At 39.8% G+C, this 21,156-nt stretch overlaps 1 protein-coding gene across 1 annotated transcript in view; it reads right to left on the reverse strand.

The window, feature by feature from the left end:
- Positions 1-3,951: 3,951 nt before the first annotated feature.
- LOC139935078 (NFX1-type zinc finger-containing protein 1-like) overlaps positions 3,952-21,156 on the reverse strand; it is a 37,328-nt gene continuing 20,123 nt past the window's right edge. Inside the window, exons 3-4 of the mRNA XM_071929535.1 lie at positions 17,640-18,110; positions 3,952-13,689 (exon numbers count right to left, since the gene is read on the reverse strand). Coding sequence (XP_071785636.1) covers positions 7,650-13,689; positions 17,640-18,110 — 6,511 coding nt within the window. The 3' untranslated portion in view covers positions 3,952-7,649. The remainder of the gene's footprint in view (positions 13,690-17,639; positions 18,111-21,156) is intronic.

The raw sequence follows: 21,156 nt of genomic DNA on the forward strand, positions 1-21,156 counted from the left end.
AGGAGGACTTCAGGCACGAAGCATTTTATTGGGCTCTGAAAGCACACAAAGTAATTTGTTTAACATAGGTGGTTTTAATATATGTTAAATTTGCATCTGGTGTTACCCATACCCCGGTGTTGTTCTTTCTTTCAATGTTTTCTTGCACCTTTTACCAAAGTACCAAATGTATCCCAATGCCTTTAAAGTTGCAAAGAAAAAAACTATGTGACACCATCCGATTAACTATACACAAACGCTCACCCGTGGTACTGTTTCCAGCGGTAGACCAATTGGAGCTGTTTGCTTTTTTGTTGGGGGCGGGTGGGGGGGGGGGGGGGAGGGGGCAATATAATTTATTTTTGTATGTGGTCTGAAACATCTGATGACAAACCTATAAAACAAACTTGGCCCTGCAACATGTCATACGTCAAGCCGTGTCGAAGACAGCTGTATAGATATGTTTGTAACACCAGTGGGAATTCGTGATAAACTCTTTTTGACATTATTTCTCAAAAGTGCATTTCCTGGTCGATTTAACCGGTAGGGCTTATTGGTTCATTCCTTCTTATATTCAACAATTGTCACGGGTAAACCCGAAGGACATATTATGCATGTTGCTGCCCGCTTCCCCCTTTAAAGGCAGTGGACACTATTGGTAAACTCAAAATAATTATCATCATACAACCTTTCTTGATTACGAGTAATGGGGAGAGGTTGGTAGTAAAAAAACATTGTGAGAAACATCTCCCTCTGAAGTGACGTAGTTTTCGAGAAAGAAGTAAATTTCCACGAATTTGATTTCGAGACCTCAAATTCTAAAATTGAGGTCTCGAAATCAAGCATCAGAAAGCACACAACTTCGTGTGACAAGGGTGTTTTTTCTTTCATTATTATCTCGCAACTTCGACGACCGATTGAGCTCAAATTTTCCTAGGTTTGTTATTTTATGCATATGTTGAGATACACCAACTGTGAAGACTAGTCTTTGACAATTACCAATAGTGTCCAATGTCTTTAACCCTTTCAATACCATTGTCGAGTTTACTCGACCGCGCAATGCAAGCGCTTCCTTACCATTGTCGAGAAAACTCGACCGTGCGTTGTGTAGTCGCTCCGTCCCAATGTCGAGAAAACTCGACAGAAAAAAGCATTGCCTTTGAGAGATTGTATTTAATTTGTTTGGCGCCCTCTGTTGTTAGGTTTAATATAGACGGGTTGCTTGTTTACCAAGCATTACAATGGTATGTATTGTATAGGGGGTCGCCATTATGATTTTCTGAGAAAAGTACACCTCAAGATTTCACGCTTCCGTTTTTTTTTCGTCAAAAATCCCCATCATGTCTGCTCATTGCACGGAGGTTTTGGCTTATATGTTTGCCTATAGTGACTCTATAAAAAGACTTGGGAAGTTCTATCAACGTATCTAGTGAACATTAGGCATCAAATCGTGGTATTTCGTTCCCAGACATGCAGTCAGATGATGACAAAACCGGACTATATACCAACGGTAGCTAAGTGGACCGAGCACGTAACCCGTTCAACGCCGTGGGCTTGGGCGTGCATGGCGGGCGGGCGGACCCACTCGTGCTGGTCGAAGTGACCGTGGTAGCTGAACACTTTCAAAACAGATAAGATTTTCAGCAAAATAGGTTCCGATTATGGTACAAATGAAAATAGAAGCCTATAATAAAAACGGTTATATTTTCTGAGAAGTTTTTACAAACTTTTCTTGAGGAAAAATAGGTTGAAAATCTTGTTGTTTTCCTTGAGACAGAAATCCCGAATAAAAATAGAAGTATTTCTTTTTCAGCCAGAAATCTTGCAAACAAAATTAAGATAATATATACAAATTTGACATCGTAGGAAAGGTCATTTCATATGCTACAAATTGCATGCACAAAGTGTCTTCCCACAGAAAATCAAGATTGAAAACAGTACACACTGCAAACTGTGTTATATTTTTTTTAGTGTGAAAAAATACGGTACACAGCATTGTGACCTTTGTCAACAATGCGGTATCCGGTTGGGCGCTTGCAATAAACAATGTGGTATTGAAAGGGTTAAATATTACCTGGCTAAAAAAGCTGGACAGTCATACTACTATTACCTAAAGAGTAATGGCTTTAAATACATCACTAATAATTTTGTTTTTATTAGCAACGTTATATTTGTTTCTCTGTTTACAAGAGTCACTCCAAATTGTGGTAATTTATTTCAAGTATCACTTGAGGGCGCTCTGTTAAGCGAAACTACAAGTTAGACTGGTGCGTCGTCATGGAATTTTAGTATCCCGTACTCGTGGTCAGCGTCAGGAAACTAGGACTAGCACAGAAAGAAGAGCAGACGACATGTTGCATGTCTTGCAAAATGTAGTGGCGGGAGACTTCAATTAAGTGAAACTTCTCCTAAAATGCCAAGGCAGAAGTCGATTTTTTTTTAAGAAAGGGGTCGTTTTATCCATGCGTATCGTCAGAAAAGACTCACTGTAATTGGAGGCGGCCGTTCAGATCATAAAAAAGGCAACATTGCAGGGGCCGTTCTGCAACCCGTGGCGGTAAGTTAAACTCACGTGTTATCCCACTACACTTGTAACCCTGGGATTGATTTCACATTACTAAGGCCGTGTCCGAATAGCTACGGCCACGTATATAGATTTCCGCGTCATCGTGTGTTGAAGTATAGGACGTCCTTAGCAACACACATAACAACAGTCGTAGCCGTCGCCGTAGCCTGGTAGCCGCCAAATCATCCTAAAAAGATGAGGTGTCCGTATACCATTATCATCGTGAATTGTTATGTGACATCATGTTTGACTTGGAAGTTGAAACTGATATGTTTAAGACAAATCTCAGCTGTTTGTAAAATCGGCCGCAAAGGGATGGTCCCATTTTCCTGGCACTGCTTGATAGAATTCTGCACCCACACCATACTCCGTATAATTTTACTCTGCAAGTATAGTTTTACTCTGCATAGCAGTGCCTTGAACTTGGCTCTGGTTCTTACAGGCAAGTGAATAAACTTCCCCTTTTCAGCTGATTGCCTTTTTTTTTGGGGGGGGGGGGGTTCCTTTTTTTCACTTTTTGTGTACAAAAGTAGGAATTTTGTCTTTTCCTCCTTGTTTTCCCTGGTTTTCTCTTTTCCTCTTTTTTTTCATGGATAGTTACTCACATGCCTGTTCTTCAAAATGTGGAAAGAGTAGAAGAACAATAAATGAAGTAAACCAACTTTTAAAAAAATATGTGCGACAGAAAATCTTTTAATGCGAAGCAAATTGTAAAATCCACTGTAAATGTATCACCTTTTTGCAAGTCGGCCTATTCTCTAAGGCATGAGCAATTATGGCAAAAAGTATTATGGCGATCAAAATTAAAAGCTTTCGAAGTGAAAACATAACTGCTTTTAACTTTTGAGGGATAGATTTCCGATTAATGCTGAAACCTTTCATTCCTTCGAACTACTCAAGCAGAAAACTTTTTTGCTTAACGATTTTCTGCTAAGCAAAATAAACTGTCACGTATGGCGCACACGAGTTGGTAAACCTTATAATAAGGTAAACCTTATTCTGATAAGCGTAATTATGTTTTGCTTACTGCTGTGCTACTTTTTGTGGATGAGCATTTCTATTAAAAGTGGGCCTAGACCTTTCGATGGCCTGCGCATTTAAAATTACAAAATTGCCTCGAAGAAGTTCAACCGGCTCTCGAATTTCTTTATTTTTTATTTATAACTCACTCCTTTTAGCTGCGTTGAATAGAAACCAACATGACATAAATAAAATACAATGTAAAACGATTGTTTTTTCTTGGTGTACGTACAGATCGGGACTCGTTGCAGCGGCAATCGGAATAATAATATAAAAAAACATTAATAATTTATTGTGGGACCCTGAGATGATTATCAATCGATTTAAGCAGGGGTTTAGACAGAAATAGATCTCTGGACAACAAATTGTTATACTTGTATGGATTTTACAACTCTGTGTTTTTATTTTGTAGAATTTAACACATTTTCAGAATAATTATTTGTGAGTCCTGCATTTTTTGGTAGACAAACAGCAACATGCCAAATTGTAATGCCAAGCCCTAATCGTGTTTGGAAAAAAACAATACATGTTCACTTCGGATTTTTTAGTCGTGCTTGCTGTTGTGTTCATAAATCAAAATTCAAAATTCACGTTTTTTTAATTAAATATCACAACATTTAATACTTAAAACCCACCTTCTTACAAATATAAACTTTAACACTGAACTATTGTTTGCCCATCAAGTAGCTAAAATAGATGAGAAACATCTGTACCATTATTATAAATATACCGACTACAATGTCTATAGCGGTAAAGGCAAACAATATATAGCCTATACGTTTTCGTCAATGTTATTAACATCCTAATAAAAAAAAACTGTACAAAATGGTCCGAAACTTTTCCATTTATAAAACAGACCATCGATGGGATACGGGTACAAACAATCTTCACAGTAATTCAGAAGTGCCATCAAACTGCCATGCGATAAATAACAGGTTGTTCCATTGACTATTTTAGTTGCAAAACGCAAAACTCTCTATGAAAATGAACCCAGTGCTACATTTTTTATTAACATACAAAATCAATTGAGTCTCTTGTAAAAGAAAAAGGGGAAAATCCTCTCTGTACAAGCTTGCCATAGGCACGTCTGTGTGTAATAATCAGAAGTCATAGAAACTATACGTACATTAAAGGAACACGTTGCCTTGGATCGGACGAGTTGGTCAATAAAAAGCGTTTAAAAACCGTTTGTTATGAAGTGTATATGGTTGGAACGATGTTTTAAAAGTAGAATATAATGATCCACACAAGTAGCTCTCAAAATTGCACGGTTTTCTTTTTACGTCGCGAACTATGTCGGTCGGCCATTTATTGGAGTCAAAATTTTGACTCCCATAAATGGCCGACCGTGTTATTGGACGAAGTAAAAAGAATATTTTATAATAAACGGTCACAAAACGCTTTTCAAAGACCAACTCGACCCATTCAAGGCAACGTGTTCCTTTAACAAAACAAAACAACTTCTCGCAAAATTAAAACTGATCAGTAAAATGAAAGATCCTCCCATGCATGATTCATTCGCCAACTGCAGTTCCTTATTCGAGCCACAGTTAAATCTAATAATTGTTTAAGACTATAAAAACAAATTAAAAACATTCAAGCAAGGCATGAGTATCTCATAATGCTAACATCACTCTACAATTACGTATCAAAGTAGTAAACTTTTTTACTATAAGTCTTAATTCATTAGTTATTATGAAATCAGCACTCAGAGCTGTGACCGATTTTAATACCCAAAATATTAAAATTGCTCTTAATTCGAATGGTCATAGCAATCAGTTTGTTATTTATGCTTAAAGGTTCACGTTGTCTTCGATCGGGCGAGTTGGTCTATGAAAAGTAATTTGAAAACCGTTTGTCATGAAATGCATATGGTTAGAATGAGAAAGATGTTTTATAGACCAACTCGCCCGATCCGTGTCCCTTTAAGTTTGGGTATGCCCACCAAGTGAGAATACTGGTATTAGACAATTATTACCAAACGTGCCCAGTGCCTTTAAGTAAACGATCTGAATACCTTCGAACACAATATTTGTATACTTGTTGGGCACAATCATTTTCAAGCTTCAAGTCACCTAGAAGTGGTATTTTGTCAAAATAAGCTTTTGTCACTAATGTTGTGATGAGTGGAATGTGAATAAACAGTTAACGAATGTTCTACAAAATTAGTTCTTATCTTATTTACAAATTTAAGAATATGCCCGACCCGAGACGGCGCTGTTCGTGACGTCAATCGAGGCGCGATATTTGAAGAGAAAATGCTGCACAGCACTGAAAAAGACATCGGACCGGACCACTAGGCACTGTTGCTATTGTGAGTCTGACCAGCCATGCAGACTGACCACACCTTTACTTGGTTTGCTGCATCCAGCAGCAATACATTTGGTCGGCGTTGCCGGAAAATGCAAGAAGAAGAAAAAAAACTGTTTTCGTAACGTACAAACTCACGACTTGGATGTGCATGTACTTTGCACGTGTGTTTACTCTACGCATCAAGGCAAAGTCTGCCTCGATTGACGTCACTTAAGCGGTATAGGAGGAATCAACCACTCAAACAACTTTCTATTTTTTAAACATATAAATCGTTACAAACAATTACTAAAAAATCGTTTTAGTGTGACTTAAAGGCAGTGGACACTATTGGTAATTACTCAAAATAATTATTGGCATAAAACCTTTCTTGGTGACGAGTAATGGGGAGAAGTTGATGGTATAAAACAATGTGAGAAACGGCTCCCTCTGAAGTGCCATAGTTTTCGAGAAAGAAGTAATTTTCCACGAATTTGATATCGAGACCTCAGGTTTAGAACTTGAGGTCTCGAAATCAACCATCTAAACGCACAGAACTTATTGTGACAGGGGCGTTTTTTTCTTGCATTATTATCTCGCAACTTCGATGACCGATTGAGCTCAAATTTTCACAGGTTAGTTATTTTATGCATCTGTTGAGATGCACCAACTGTAAAAGCTAGTCTTTGACAATAACCAATAGTGTCCACTGCCTTTAACATAATACTCTATGTTTGAAAAAATTAAAACTATATTTCCCGGTGCCTTCAATGTTGTCAAAATTGTCTTGACAATATATCCCTTGTGTTGTAGATATTATAACAACACTACGAAGTAGGGCCATAAAATTGTAAGTGTACTAGACCTGTGTACACAAAATCCAAAAAGGTGGTGATTGAGACTAAAGTTTTTTTTTGTATACACTGTACATTTCAGAAACTTGCGGAGGAAAGTGACAATACAAATGGAACGTTAAATCGTCTGAGCAAAAAAAAAATAATAATAACAATAATAACTGGCATGCTATTTAGACTTGTTTATAATACGTTTGCTTATTATTTGAGATAAGTAAGATATTTGTACACTTTTGAAACTGTAGTAATTATTGATTAATAAATTTGACGTCGTGTGTGGGGGTTTTCTTTGTTATAGCTCCTCGCTGAACAAAGTGTTACATGAGTGATGACGTAATAGGGATTTTCCTACACAATCAAAATTTGTTTAATTGAACTTGTCCTTATTGATTGAAAGTATTTTTGTGAATTTCAGCAAAGATCAATATTGCTGTCGTTTTCGTTCGGGTACGTCTTAAACTAAAGTCAACGTACCACACACGGAACGACCAACATAATATTGAACATTATTTTTTAGAGTCGAGTCCTATTTGTATGTTTGGATTCCCCAAAAAGCGGCCAGGATAGGCGCAAGTTGCGTTTCTGTTGTAAAATTTGTTTTATTAATTGACCCCTATCTATATTAATCGTGTATTTTTTTGCTGTTTCGAGTGCTGTAACTTGTGATAAAAGAGCACGAATATAAAATCATTAAATGTTTTGTTGCTGCGGGTTAGTACTGTCCATTAGTTGCTAATGGTATAGTGTGTCACGCTCGCGCTGCTTTCTAGTAACAATGTGACCCTTGTGAAATGTGCACATTTTTGTACGCACAGCTATCGTCCAATCATTTGCCTCCTTTGATCCCAATGAGGGCGCTTTTTATGTGTGTGACGTCACGTGGAAGGGGTATGGAAGACCTCGTGTGACCCGCTCTGAACCAGTCACGTTGCAAAATCTAACTAAGTACTGGGTGAGATGTTAGAAAAATGTTGCCTACACATTTGACAAAATACAATTTTGTTGTCTCTGTTGTCATGCGGGCTTGTAGTCTGTTTGTGATTGAACACGTGACTTTTTGGACATCTCATCCAACTTCCGACAACAATGGCGGATCTGCTGACGTCACGAGTGGTGTTCCTCGGATTACTTCTTGCGTCTTGCTTTCTCGCCGAGTCAATTGACTCATCGATAACCTTAAGTAAGTCTTGATATCGCTGACACTTGCGTATTGGCCGGTCACATTTGGGACATGTTGGAGAACGTACCTGAACGCAGTCAGATGAACTTCTGAAACCTGCCATCATTTTATCGAGAAACCGTGTCTCACAGAGGTGGTTGCAGTCTGGGAGGTAGATGAACGTGTCACCTCGACGACACGTTTGCTGGGGTAAAGATGCAACTACTTTATTTTTGTTGCAAGTTAAACAAAATGGAGGGCATGGCTCGTTGCAGACACCAATACAAAAATGATTGCAGTTGTTCGGACGTGTCTGCAATTTTTTACTGCAAGGTAAGGTACAGGCATGTGGGAAAAGTTGACTCTTTTTAGTGTTATGTCTGCACTGTTGAAAATCCTCGGCATCCGCTGATGATGAGCCCGTATCGAGACACTCTTTCGTCGTAGAGCTAGGTTCACAATCATCGCAGTCCTCTGAACATTTTCCGCATGCACTTTTGCAGATGTGGCCGCAGATGAGCGGTTTCTCACATTTACTGTCACATAGCTCGTGATGAGAAGATTCTAAGCAAACACCGCATTCACCAGGACATCTATGACCACATCGACGTAGTCGATGGCTGCATGGTTCTGAACATTCAGCTTTGCAAGGCCTGCTGCAGGTGTTGGAACATATATGACCACAGCATAACACCTTTTCACAGTCTTCTGTGCACTTAATTAAGTCGATGTTCATTTGACACCAAGTTTCAACAACGTGGCCACAAAGCGGAAGGCTCTTCTTAACCACTGCTTTGCATTCTTCTGGAGTCAGACACACTTCTCCGCACTTTTTGGGGCACTTGTGACCACAAGGAAAAACCCTTTGGCAACTTTCTGGACATATCGCAGTTGTTGCTTTCTTGCAGCATGGCAGTTTTACAAAATGACCACATTTAGGTAACATTTTGTAGACAGACTCTTGGCATTTCCACGATGGCAGTTCTACCTCAGCATCCGCACCAGAACAGAGTGTCTCCCCTTCGTTTTCGCTCTCTGACTCTGCATGGTGACCTCCACTAAGACACGCCTCGCCGCATTTTCTGGAGCATCGGTGACCACATGACAAAATTTTCTCACAAGGTTTGGGGCATAACAGCAATTTGTTGTTCTGAAAGCATGGCATTCTTACGATGTGGCCACAAACTAGCTTTTTGGTGACACCTTCTTGGCATCTCATTGAAAAGGATTGTCTGTTGTCAGACAAACTGTAATCGTCACCCTCTGTAACATCAGTAGTTGTTGGGCATGGCTCGCCGCACCTGTTGGGGCAATTGTGTTTACATGGTAGAATTTCAGTGCAGTTTTCTAAGCATGCAACTGACTTGACGTCTTTGAAACAAGGCAAGGCCAAACTGTGGCCACATCCAGGTAGTTTCTTCAATACCGAACGCTGACAAACAAGTGCTACTACATTGTTAATTTGAGCTGAGCTTTGGTTATGGTCAGCTCCTCCTGGGCATGGATCTCCACAGTTATTAGGACACCGATGCCCACATGTTAATAACTTCGGACATTTCTTGGTACATTTGTTAAGATCGTCCTCCTTGTTGCAGGGAATCTGGAAAGAATGGCCACAAGGTTGTAGCGTCTTCTTGACACTTAGTAAGCATGTACATGGTTCGCTGCATGTCTGATTACATCGATGACCACACGGCAACTCCTTGTTACAAATCACTGTGCAAGATCTCAAATTTACGTCCCGGTAACACTCCTCAATAACAGTGTGACCACACCTAGGAAGCCTCTTGCTCACCATAACTGTACATATAAGTGGAATCTGGTAATCTTCAAGCTCAAGATATTCCCCAAAGTTTGGATCAACTTCTGCTTTTGGACATGGTTCGCCACATTTATTAGGACATGTATGTCCACAAGATAATTGATCTTCACACCTTTCTGTGCAGAAATCATTGCAATTCTTGTACTCAGAGACACGCCAGCCTACTATATCCAGCTTTGTTTTTGGACACGGCTTGCCGCATTTGTTTGGACATTTGTGTCCACAGCTCAATATTTTGTCACATTCATGAGGACATTCTGCCAAATATTTTTTTCCGGAGCATTCCGTGACAAATTCATGACGACATTGTCTTAAGGTTCTCGTAACCTTTACTGTACATGATGATGCTAATGTGCACTTTTGCCAACATAGGTTCGTACATGAATGTCCACATGTGATTTTCTTAGTACATGGAACGGTGCAATCGGGCGACTCAAAATCGTCACACATTACTTGTGATTCATGACCGCACTTGGGTGTTAACTTCAACACCATCTCTTTACAGGGGTTGTCGGATTCAAAGCATTCAATGTTACGAGAATGTTCGCCCCTTTTGCATAACTCTGTGCATGGAACTCTACACTTGTACGTTGTATGATCACAGTCGTACGGGTGGCAGGATGATATACAACGGTGGCCACAGGCAAGCGTGAACTCACACGGCCTCCCGCAACCTCCCAGCGGAACCTTGAATCTGAAGTCTTCCGCTGAGGCAACTTCAGCCACTGTGCCAGGGTGATTTTGACAGACAAGCCGCAGTGTCAGACCAACTTGATTCACAGCTTCCAGAGTGCCAATGATATCCTGCCAGATCTGTGTTTTCTTCAAGATGGTGCCGTTACCAATGCAATAGAAACCCATGCGAGCTCTAGACAAGGCCACACATACACGGTTTGAGGTCTTCAGGAACCCAATAGAGCCCTCTTTGTTGCTTCGAACCAAAGACAAAAGTATGATGTCATTTTCTTCTCCCTGGAAATTGTCAACCACAGACACCCGAACTCCCTCAAAGGTCTTTTCATCCATGAGTTTCTTGAAGGTGGAGCGTTGTCCCAAGTACGTGGTTAGAATGGTAATCTGCGTGGGTTCGTATCCTTGATGCAACAAGTACCTACACATTTCAACAAGGACCTCGGCTTCATACTGGTTGGACTTGGTTTTGTTGTCATCGCCTGATCCATCTTCAAGCTTAGTATGATCAATGAAGAACATGTTATGTGCCACTCCTTTGATGTCATCGAAACCCTTCACTGACTCATCGTCATGAAGATTCTTATAAAAATGTTTCTTCATGAGTTTTGAGACTTCAGGACGCATACGATGCTGATGGGTTAGTGTTTGACAAGGTACGCCATTGTTGATCATCCGTTCAAACAAGGAGGTATCCATATTGAAGACCTTAGCCAGGCGATATACTGTTGGGTTTGGCTTCAACTGCTGATGATCTCCAATCAGAATGAGATGCTGGCACTTTGCAGTCAGGGTGGTGATGATATGAGCTTCAAGAACTTCAGCAGCCTCTTCCACTATCACGATACGGGGACCAAGAAGCTGCAACATCGATTGACATCTGGCCGCACCTGTTGTCGTCATTCCAATCACCCTTGCTTTTGAGAGAACTTCTAAATCGACGCTTGCATTTATAGTCTCATCTTCCTTTGAAAGGCTGTCATAACTCCTGCGATATTTCGAGAGCAACTCCTCCTGCTCCTCAATGTACCTGTTCACCCAGAGTCTGTAAAGCCGCCAACGGTCGCTTAACGTCAAACTCCACACATTTGTGACTCTAGAAACTTCTGTTTCAGACATCATGTCATCCTTCTGAAGTTCTTCCTGAAGATTATAACCTGAATTACCACATCGCTTTTCGCATTCACTGCTGTATGCTGCATTTCGTCTTAAAACGGAATGTTCCTGCTGCTTGCGTTGCTTGTCAAAAAAACTCAAGTCGGCTTCGTCCTCGGCTTGGCGTTCTTGCTGTATCCGATTGCTTTCATCTTCTACGTCTATAAACTTATCCTGGTCTTGATTTGAATCTAAACAATCTGGTCGATCTGTTTCACCTTCGATATCAACTACAAATAGCCAGTTCAGAAGGTTTGTTGTTGGAGTCTTGAATTTTTCAAAAAGTGTTCTTTGTGTGTCATCAGTCATGAATTGTTGTAGTGTCTCTGCTTTATATACGACAGTTTTAGCAAAAGCTACACTTAAAAGTGTATATTGTAGCCTCGATGTGATTGCCTTGAGCTCTTTTTCTGTCTGTATGTGCTTCACAGGGCGATGTCTTCCAAGCTGTTTTTTGAGAGACGTAAAATTAAAAGACTCAAGCACTTTACTTTTGCTTTGGCCTCCAACACGAACCAGATTCCTCTCACCAAAACGTAGAACTCCCTCCAAAAACTGATCGAGAGCATGGTTCGTGTAGCACACCACAAGAATCGGAGATGCATCTGTTGTCGTAAGTAAATTGTACAGAAGTAATTCGATGATCTTGAGACCAATGTAAGTCTTCCCCGTTCCTGGTGGACCTTGGATGATGGCAAACTCCTTCGTCAATGCTGCCTGCACAGCTGCCTTCTGTGACTCATCAAGATGTAAGGCCTCTGCAGCCGGCCAACTCTGTGGATCTAAAATCGAAACACAGGTTGCATTTACGAAGGTTTCAGTCAGACCCTCATCTTCAAAGACCTGATCAGTTTTAACAACCAATGATCGTAGGTCATACACATCAGAGCACTCTCCACTCAGATACTTGGGTGTTCTAACAAAAGAGGAAACATTCACGATGTACCTTTCAAAGGGGAAATCGTCGCTGATCATTCGCTGTAGCCCTAGTAAGACGTGTCGATATGGTTCAAAGAAAGCAACTGATTCAACCATGACAAAGGTACCTGTAGGCGTGCTACTACACTCGGTAAGAAAACAAACATCAACAAGACCCTTTTCCAAGTCCTTTTCGTTCCTATCTGCCACAGACGCACAGATGATGTGCTGGAACTTGTCTTGTGTAAGGCAGACAAGTGAACCATATAGGAAACGCTTTCCCAAGTTAATCTGTTTGCGACCTTTGACATCCAACTTCAGGGTGTACTGAAGACTACGTCTCCCCATCTTCTTACTTTGAATAGTGACGTTGCGGTACACCCGAATATCTTGAGGGCGGCTGTTTGTCACAGAGAGAAACTCTATGATACCTTCCCGTAGCGGTGCCACAAAGTCCTCTCTCAGCAACCTGAACTGCACATCAAGATAATGCTCCACGTCTTGATATCTTCCATGAATGATGTTCTTTCGTAGGAATGGCTGCGTCGGTGTCCTAATTTCTGAGCTGTCGGGGAAGATTGGAATATCTCTGAAGTTGTTTGGTGGTGGCTTAACCTTCACTGTTTGCTTGGTTTGTTGAGACTCTTCCAAGATATGAAAACTTTCTTTTAGTTTCTGCACCTCAATCATCAAATAAGCCTGACTATCAAATGCTGGTGACGACGTCAACTTATCAAGAAGAATCAATACTACTGCCATCTCTCCATAACCATTTGGTTTATGCTGCAAGTATACACTCAGTACTTTCAACATCATGTTAACATTAAGACCTATGCTTTCATTACCATCTTCACCCAGTTGCATCTTCTCGGTTACAGAAACTAAGTACCTCGACAAATGTTTGCTGAGAAAGCAAGAGGATGCTAGCAGATCAAATATTATATTTAAGTTTAATCTTGCATCCTGAACCGAATCTATATCACAAATGCAGTGTAACACACGCATTGTAAGGATAACTAGATCATCACTGAAAATGTTTTGGTTTAATAAAGATGACCATTCACCCTTCATACCCACAAGACAAGACAGTATGTTTATTGGTTGTTCTCTTAATAGTTTCTGCAATTCTGCCTCTGGGATCGGACGCACAGTCGACCTGCGCTGAACTTGAACTTGACCTTGGTACCGCCCTGAGGTTTGAGGAGCGTCACTTTGATTTCTCCGCCATTTTTGATCACTGTAAAGAAAGAATTAAAGTAGTATACCATTTTTGTTAGTGCTTTACTAAGTCGACTGAGCTTTTCTAAGGATTTGACTTTCAGAAGCCTGCCCCTTTTTACCATACATCTGTACAGTGATGAGTAATCCTTTTTCTGAACCAAGTAGGATTGTCCTTATTCTTTTAAAATTTGTATTTTTGCTCCAACGTATAGAACTATCACTTGGTTTTGTCGAAGAACCAAGGGTGGCTTTATTATCATTGCAAAATTAAAGATACCCACCAACTAAATGTGGTTTTGGATGTGTTGTAAATAACCAACGCCAAATTACTGTAGCTAACGAAACTTTTTTAATCGAACCTGAAAATTTTGTATTTAACAACTGTTAAACTTAAGCATTGTTTTGCTGTGTTTAGCTACTTTGTTATGCTTAAGCAGCTAGTGAAAATGTGTCCGGTGTAGACCCCCCCCCCCTCCCAACCCCCCTACCTGGGGTCGCTGCTGGTCATGTCGCCGTACCGTGTATTATTTATTTATGTAATACATTGTATAATTTGTATAACGTAAACATTATATATCCATAAAAAGTTTTGGTTTTCCCCTTTAGCTCGCCATAGTTTACTAAAGGGATTAACAATACGCTGTGTAGGTCACGCCTGTTCTGTGCTTAGAAGGCTAGACATATACAATTGACGACCCATGGAGTATTCCTGTTGATGTAATGGCAACATTCCGTGGGTGACTTCGTTTTTACACAAAGCGAATGGTTGAGATAATACTGGTATGTACGTGGGTGTTTTTTCAAAGTTCTTAAAAATACGTCAACTCTTTTATTCGTGACATTGCTTTTTAGTTTCTATACCGCAGTGTTAATGGTAATTTGATTGGTGTACGCAAGATTATTGTGTAAATGGAAACATAGATTTGAACAAGTTTCAAATATAAAGATGGTTATCAGGGTGGACAAGTTTTCCTTTCAAGTACAGGTTTAAAACACTATAGTTTTTAGAATTTAGTAAACCAATAAAAAATGATTTCGTGATTTAAAACCCTTGTGTTAGCATTAAAGGGTATATGTACTTTTTGTAGGACAAACAAACACAATGTCTACAGATTTACACTAAACTTACACCGTTTGAAGATAATTATAGTAGAAAGCTTTCCCTTAAACTATTACTTGCGGAGGTGCTGTAGTTTTTGAGAAATGGGTAAAACATTGTCATGAAAATGATTTCCGTCTCGGTGATCATGAGACGAAAATTATTTTTGCATGTACAAATCGTATTTTCATGACATTGTTTTACTCATTTCTCAAAAACTATAGCACCTCAGCAACTAATATTTTATGTTACACTTGCTACTATCATTATCTTCAAACGGTGTAAGTTTAATGTATATCTGTGGACATTGTGTTTTGTGTTACAAAAAGTACCCAAACCCTTTAAAGTGTTTATTTACTGTGATTTCCTTATGACTCTAATGACCCACTGAGCTTAAAGGAACACGTTGCCTTGGATCGGTCGAGTTGGTCTTTGAATAGAGTTTGTAACCGTTTGTTATAAAATGCATATGATTAGAAAGATATTTTAAAAGTAGAATATAATGATCCACACAAGTATCACTCGAAATTGCGTGGTTTTCCTTTTACCTCATCGACTAACACGGTCGGCCATTTATGGGAGTCAAATTTTTGTTTCGACTCCTATAAATGGCCGACCGTGTTAGTTCGCAAAGTAAAAGGAAAACTACGCAATATCGAGGCAAATGTGTGTGGATCATTGTATTCTACTTTTACATCATCTTTCTAACCATATGCATTTTATAACAAACGTTAGTCTTTTCAAAGACCAACTCGACCGATCCAAGGCAACGTGTCCCTTTAAACACTCACACTCAGGTTTATTTTATTTATGTTAGGTTACCTAAACCGCCGGGATACTGGCCCGTTTTGACACCATTGCTGTACGTGTGATTAAAGGCACTGGACACTACATGTATTCGCAATTACTCTAAATAACTGTTAGCATACAAAAATACTTGGTAACTAGCAACGGAGAGCTGTTGATATATAGATTGTTATGAGAAATGGCTCCATCTGAAGTAACGTAGTTTCTTAAAGGAACACGTTGCCTTGGATCGGTCGAGTTGGTCGTTGAAAAGTGTTTGAAACCGTTTGTTATGAAACGCATTTTAAAAGTAGAATATAATGATCCACCCACACAAGTATCAATCGAAATTGCGCGAGTTTCGTTTTACGTCGCGAACTAATGGGAGACTTTTCGAAAGCTCTGCCACTAGAGGGCAGCAGACCTACCAGGTAAGGGTGCACAACTCCTATACCAAACAATGGTAAATGCTACAAATTCAAAAACACTCAAAAAATATTTAGAAGTCTCTCAACCTCTTGAAAACTAAATCAGATACATTGTCATACACTAAACTTCAGATTTCTTCTCAATTTTTTTGTAGGTCAGCATTTTGGAATTTTTGCTAATTACCCTAGAAGAAACACTCCCAAAACCTCATGCACACCGCTTGTTATCATAGGGGAACTCGTGTCCAGTACGTCCTGTTCCAGAACAGTGCGGTTTATGCTGGCATTGTTGTAACACCCAAACTCAGGGTACTTGTTTTCTATCGATTGAGGGCGCTGTTCACATCGAGCAGTTGCTACGAGGGCTGAAAGTCAGAGTCTTAGTTTCACGATTTTCCCAAGTAAACTGCCCATTGTTCTTCGCCTAAAGTTTTTTGGATTTCCGCCGAGGTTTATTAAACGGTTTGTGCATTGATTTTCTTGCCACTAAAATTATAAAGCTGATTGATTGATTGTGTTATATTTATGTACTGATTTTAAGCCTAAAATAGTTGTATTTGTCATTGCGTTTAATTTGGTCGCACATGTAATTGGGGATTGTTATTCATACACGCATATTGTCGTTGGTTGATATAACACAGGTTAACGCATAATATTCTATGATTCAGTCAGTTGCTAATTGTGTTTATGTGGTAACTATAGCCCAGGGTTTATAGGTCAAAGTTTGTATAGATTCCCTTCAGGCACATGGGTCAATGTAAACATTGCTTTATTCAGTCCTTCATTTGCATAATTATTGGGGTAATTCTGGTTAGGTCCAATTAATTGGTACAATCACTGAGTATTTCTTGTGACATATATTTTTGTTTCTATTTTCATTGTAGTTAATCTGTGCTAATCACAATGCCTAATGAGAAGAAGAAGAGATATTAAAGAAACCAATCACAGAAGCACAGCATTTTCGTCTTTGGCTGATTCAATTGTGTTATGAAAAACAAAATACAGTTTGGCTAAATCTAAATACAAAATCAAAAACACGCAAAACACATGGTATTTGCTGTCAGTGACCGTCACTCATGCTTCTCCTATTCCTAAGTTGTTGACATTACCTGGTGAAGAGCGCCCTCTCTTGGTGAATGGCAGATAGTGTAAAGTTTCCCATTACACGGTCTGCCATTTTGTGGCAAAATTTTGACTCCACAACTTGGCCGACCGTTTTTCTTCGCGACGTAAAAGGAAAACCGTGCAACTTCGAGGCATGTTTGTATGAATCATTATATTCTACTTTTACACTATCTATCTAACCACTTGCATTTCATATTAAACGATTACAAACGCTTTTCAAAGACTAACTGGACCGATCCAAGGCAACGTGTTCCATTAAAAAGGAGTAATTTCTCACTAAAATATTCGAATTTGATAAGAGCCCTCAGCCGATTTCAAAGCATCTGAAAGCACACAATAACATGAATGTTTTTTCTTTCATTATTCTCTCGCAACTTCGGCGACCAATTTTGAGTCAAAATTTTGACAGGTTTGTTGTTTTATGTATATGTTGAGATACACACAAAAGTAGAAGACTAGTCTATGACAATTACCAAAGGTGTCGTATCCAGTGTCTTTAGCATCGAGTGAAGTCCTAAAGTGACTTACCCCTGGTAGCTCGCTCTATCTGTCCGCCTAAAGCCGCCGTCCCGCGACCCCTTAGATCTGCCTCGCTGCGATTTTTCACTTTCCGGCCACGCACTATCAGCCGTACATCCTGTCGGATTCGAGGATCTTTCGTGGGTTTTAAATCCACTTTTAAGGTTTTCTCCCCTCTTCCAAGAATGTCTACCCTCTTTGGGTCGAGCACCTCCAGGGTGACTAAAACTTGCACCCCTGTCGATGTTGGTACTTCTACTTGAGGTGTCAGTTGGGGTTACATGTGTCTGTCGAGTCGAAGAGTTCATTTCAGACCGACCACCAAAAGCACCGTGTGATCTTCCATTTGCTCTTCGTGCAGTCCCTCGCCCCCTGGAAGACGTCTGTCTGACTTCGTGGCTTTGCGAAGCTCGATGGAGGTTATTGGAACCAGCCTGTTTCTCCTGACCACTTCGATCATCCGCATCAACCTCCATTATTCTGAAGAGAAAAAAATCATATAAACATCAATTTAAATTCAAGCAGACCTAAAATCCATTTAAGTTTCACCGTTTCATCTGTCACTGTAAAAATAACCTGACGTTGCAACGGGGATAAAGAATATTAATTTTGTTGTTAAAATAATATCAACGAAACCGGGTCTGTACATTCCAAAGAGGAATTTGTTGTCAGTCAAAATGACACAACGAGCTGGAAATGTTACACCAATGGATGTTTTGTTTTTCTACTTTGACAAGGACGTACACAAAAATCAGCGTTTTACTGCATTTTAAAGGCAGTGGACACTATTGGTATTACTCAAGCCTATTAGTAACACCTTACTTGGTAACGAGTAATGGGGAGCTTTTGATAGTATAAATTAATGTGAGAAACGGCTCCCTCTGAAGTAACGCATAGTTTTGCGAGGATTTTTTTTCTCCTTCCACGAATTTGATTTCGAGACCTCAGAATTAGATTTTGGCCTCGAAATCAAGCATCTGAAAGCACGCAACTTCGTGCGACGAGGTTTTTTTCTTTTCTTTCTCGCAATTTCGACAACCAATTGAGTTCAAATTTTCACAGGTTTGTTATTTCATGCATAGTTGAGATCCACCAAGTGAGAAGACTAGTCTTTGACACATACCAGTGTCCAGTGTCTTTAAAGGAACACGTTGCCTTCAGATTTCACTAAATTTCACGGTTGAGGGTGTTCCTTATACTTATTAAGAGTTGTTCTTGCAATAAAACACATTTAATGTGTTATAATTAGTGAATGGTAATTAAAAAAAAAAAACACTGACCTCTGACCCCGAAACATGTCCCGCGAAATATATACGTTTTTCAAGCCGTCAAAACGATCGTCCGTTTATGCGCGATGAACAGCAGTTAGGCTGGCGCCGTAGCCGACGTTGTGTGAAATGTAAACACACCATTTTGCTGTCTAAATGGATCGCCGAAAAACACAGATTCAGCTCCTTGCTCTACGCAAAGAGATGATTGAAGACACGTCCAAAAAGAAGAAACGGACACCTCGCCAATCAGGGTAAGAATAATGTAATGGGACATGGACTAGCCGAGAGAGAGAACGGACCGTGATTGTTTATACATAGGGGGAATGTTAGTTATTATTGTGGACATGACACGTAAATTCACAGTCATGACAGCCGCAGCACTGAGTTGTGAGAGTGTACATGTACATGTACTATGACGAGTTTACATGTAATTTTGTATTGAAACGAGTGTCTAGCGTCCTAATGACTTAATGACATAATTTACACTAATTTACTTTAATGCTACAATTAAAAGAGTCGTTTATCTGGCTGGGAAGGGGAGGGCTTTTGTAAAAATTGTAGAAGTACATTTTTAAAATAGTACAGGTTTATTAAATGTTTTTTGTATGTTTTAAACAGTTTACCCAAAGTATTGCACCCAAGTCAACTCATACCCAAGTCCACCCGAATTCTTTCAAAGAAATGTGACCTTTCAAACAATAAAAAATAAAACTAATAAGTTATATTAATGGTTATAAATTTCTTGTTGAAGGTACTATGTGAGCAGATGCCAGGACTTGGCGTAAACATCTAGGAGACCTCATCAAACCCGGCACCTCCAAGTCCACATCATCCACCTCCGCAAAGCTCTTGCCAAGCTGTAGCCCTGGTAGGACGTCAGTCAGTGCCACTGTACTGACGTCCTGGGTATAAAGGTTCTTTACAATGCGAACACAAGCTTGACTACAATTTTGTTCATTTTTTACCTGATTTGAGAAGCTGAAATTCCGTTCATATATTCATGGTGTCCCTAACTATGTTCTCAACGAGTTCACAGCTAACAAATATATCCATGGAAGAAATTATATCCGAAAATATGTCGAAGTTCTGCGCTGGCGATGTTGATCATCGTGTACCACTTGATATTGTGAGCCCAAGTGCGCATGGCTTTGAGTACAGTGCATTATCTTGCCGCTATTCACCGTCAAAACAGGGTAGGTGCCGTTAACTCGCCTTCAACTCCTCCAATATACAATTTAAAATCCAGGAAGCATAGAATATTCCAGCTCAAATAGAATTTTTATAAATTTCAGGTTGAATTTCGGTTACAAATATCAAGGTTTTGTTTCTTGTAAAACCCCCCAAAAAAATCCAAGCGTGCAGCAAAAAATCGTCTGGCAAGCCGTCTTGCTTTTTCACAGTGCTTCTTGTACATGTGCGGACAACAGAGGGCGTTGTCCTGCGCGCGTATATTTTTTTTCTTGGGACGGTTAGCATGCGCTAACTTATGGTAAAAGGTGGCCTCATTTGTCCTAGGAAAAAAATACGCTTCCGGCTCATGGAGTCTTGGCACAAGACGTCAATGCTCGATATCGCATAGTTCTGCGCTTTATGTAAATTGCTCACCGACTATTATCCATCTGCTTAGTGTTTGGTTAACGCAGGTTGACAGCGATTTGGCTGCAAATAGTAGGCCGCCAGTGATCAGTGCAAGAAAGTGTTTACACGGAAGTTAGTGCACGACGTGGGATCGGAACACGCTAATTTCAATTTTCTTTTCACAAAATATTAACACCAAAGGAGAAGATTCGACAATTTTAAATAATGCGAACTTTGAGTTCCAATTACAAGGAACATGCGAGTAAAAGTTCAGACTCCCGACTTAGGTAGAAATATTTTTAACAGATTTTTGATAATTTTTCGCAATGGTACGGGACCTTTATACCCTCGACTCCGTAGCGTTGCCTGCAACGGAGGAGTCCAACCTGGGCTAGCCAAGCTGGTGTGTTTGTACCAACTGTAGGGAGATGCCAACACAACAGGAGAGGTCATGGTGCCAGCAAAGGCCGGATGAATGCTTCTCAAACTTGGCAGTAAGAGACTGATTATTTCATACTGTCAATGGCATACTTGTTCAGTACCTACATGTGCATGTATAACAATATACACATGTACTGTCAAACCAGTCCAGTTTTGTTACATGATATTTTGATCTGTGTCCCCCCCCCCAAAAAAAAAAAACAAAAAAAACAAAAAACGGGAAACAAAGTGTGTAA

Source organism: Asterias amurensis, chromosome 3, assembly GCF_032118995.1.
Source record: "Asterias amurensis chromosome 3, ASM3211899v1".
Classification (NCBI taxonomy): Eukaryota; Metazoa; Echinodermata; class Asteroidea; order Forcipulatida; family Asteriidae; genus Asterias; species Asterias amurensis.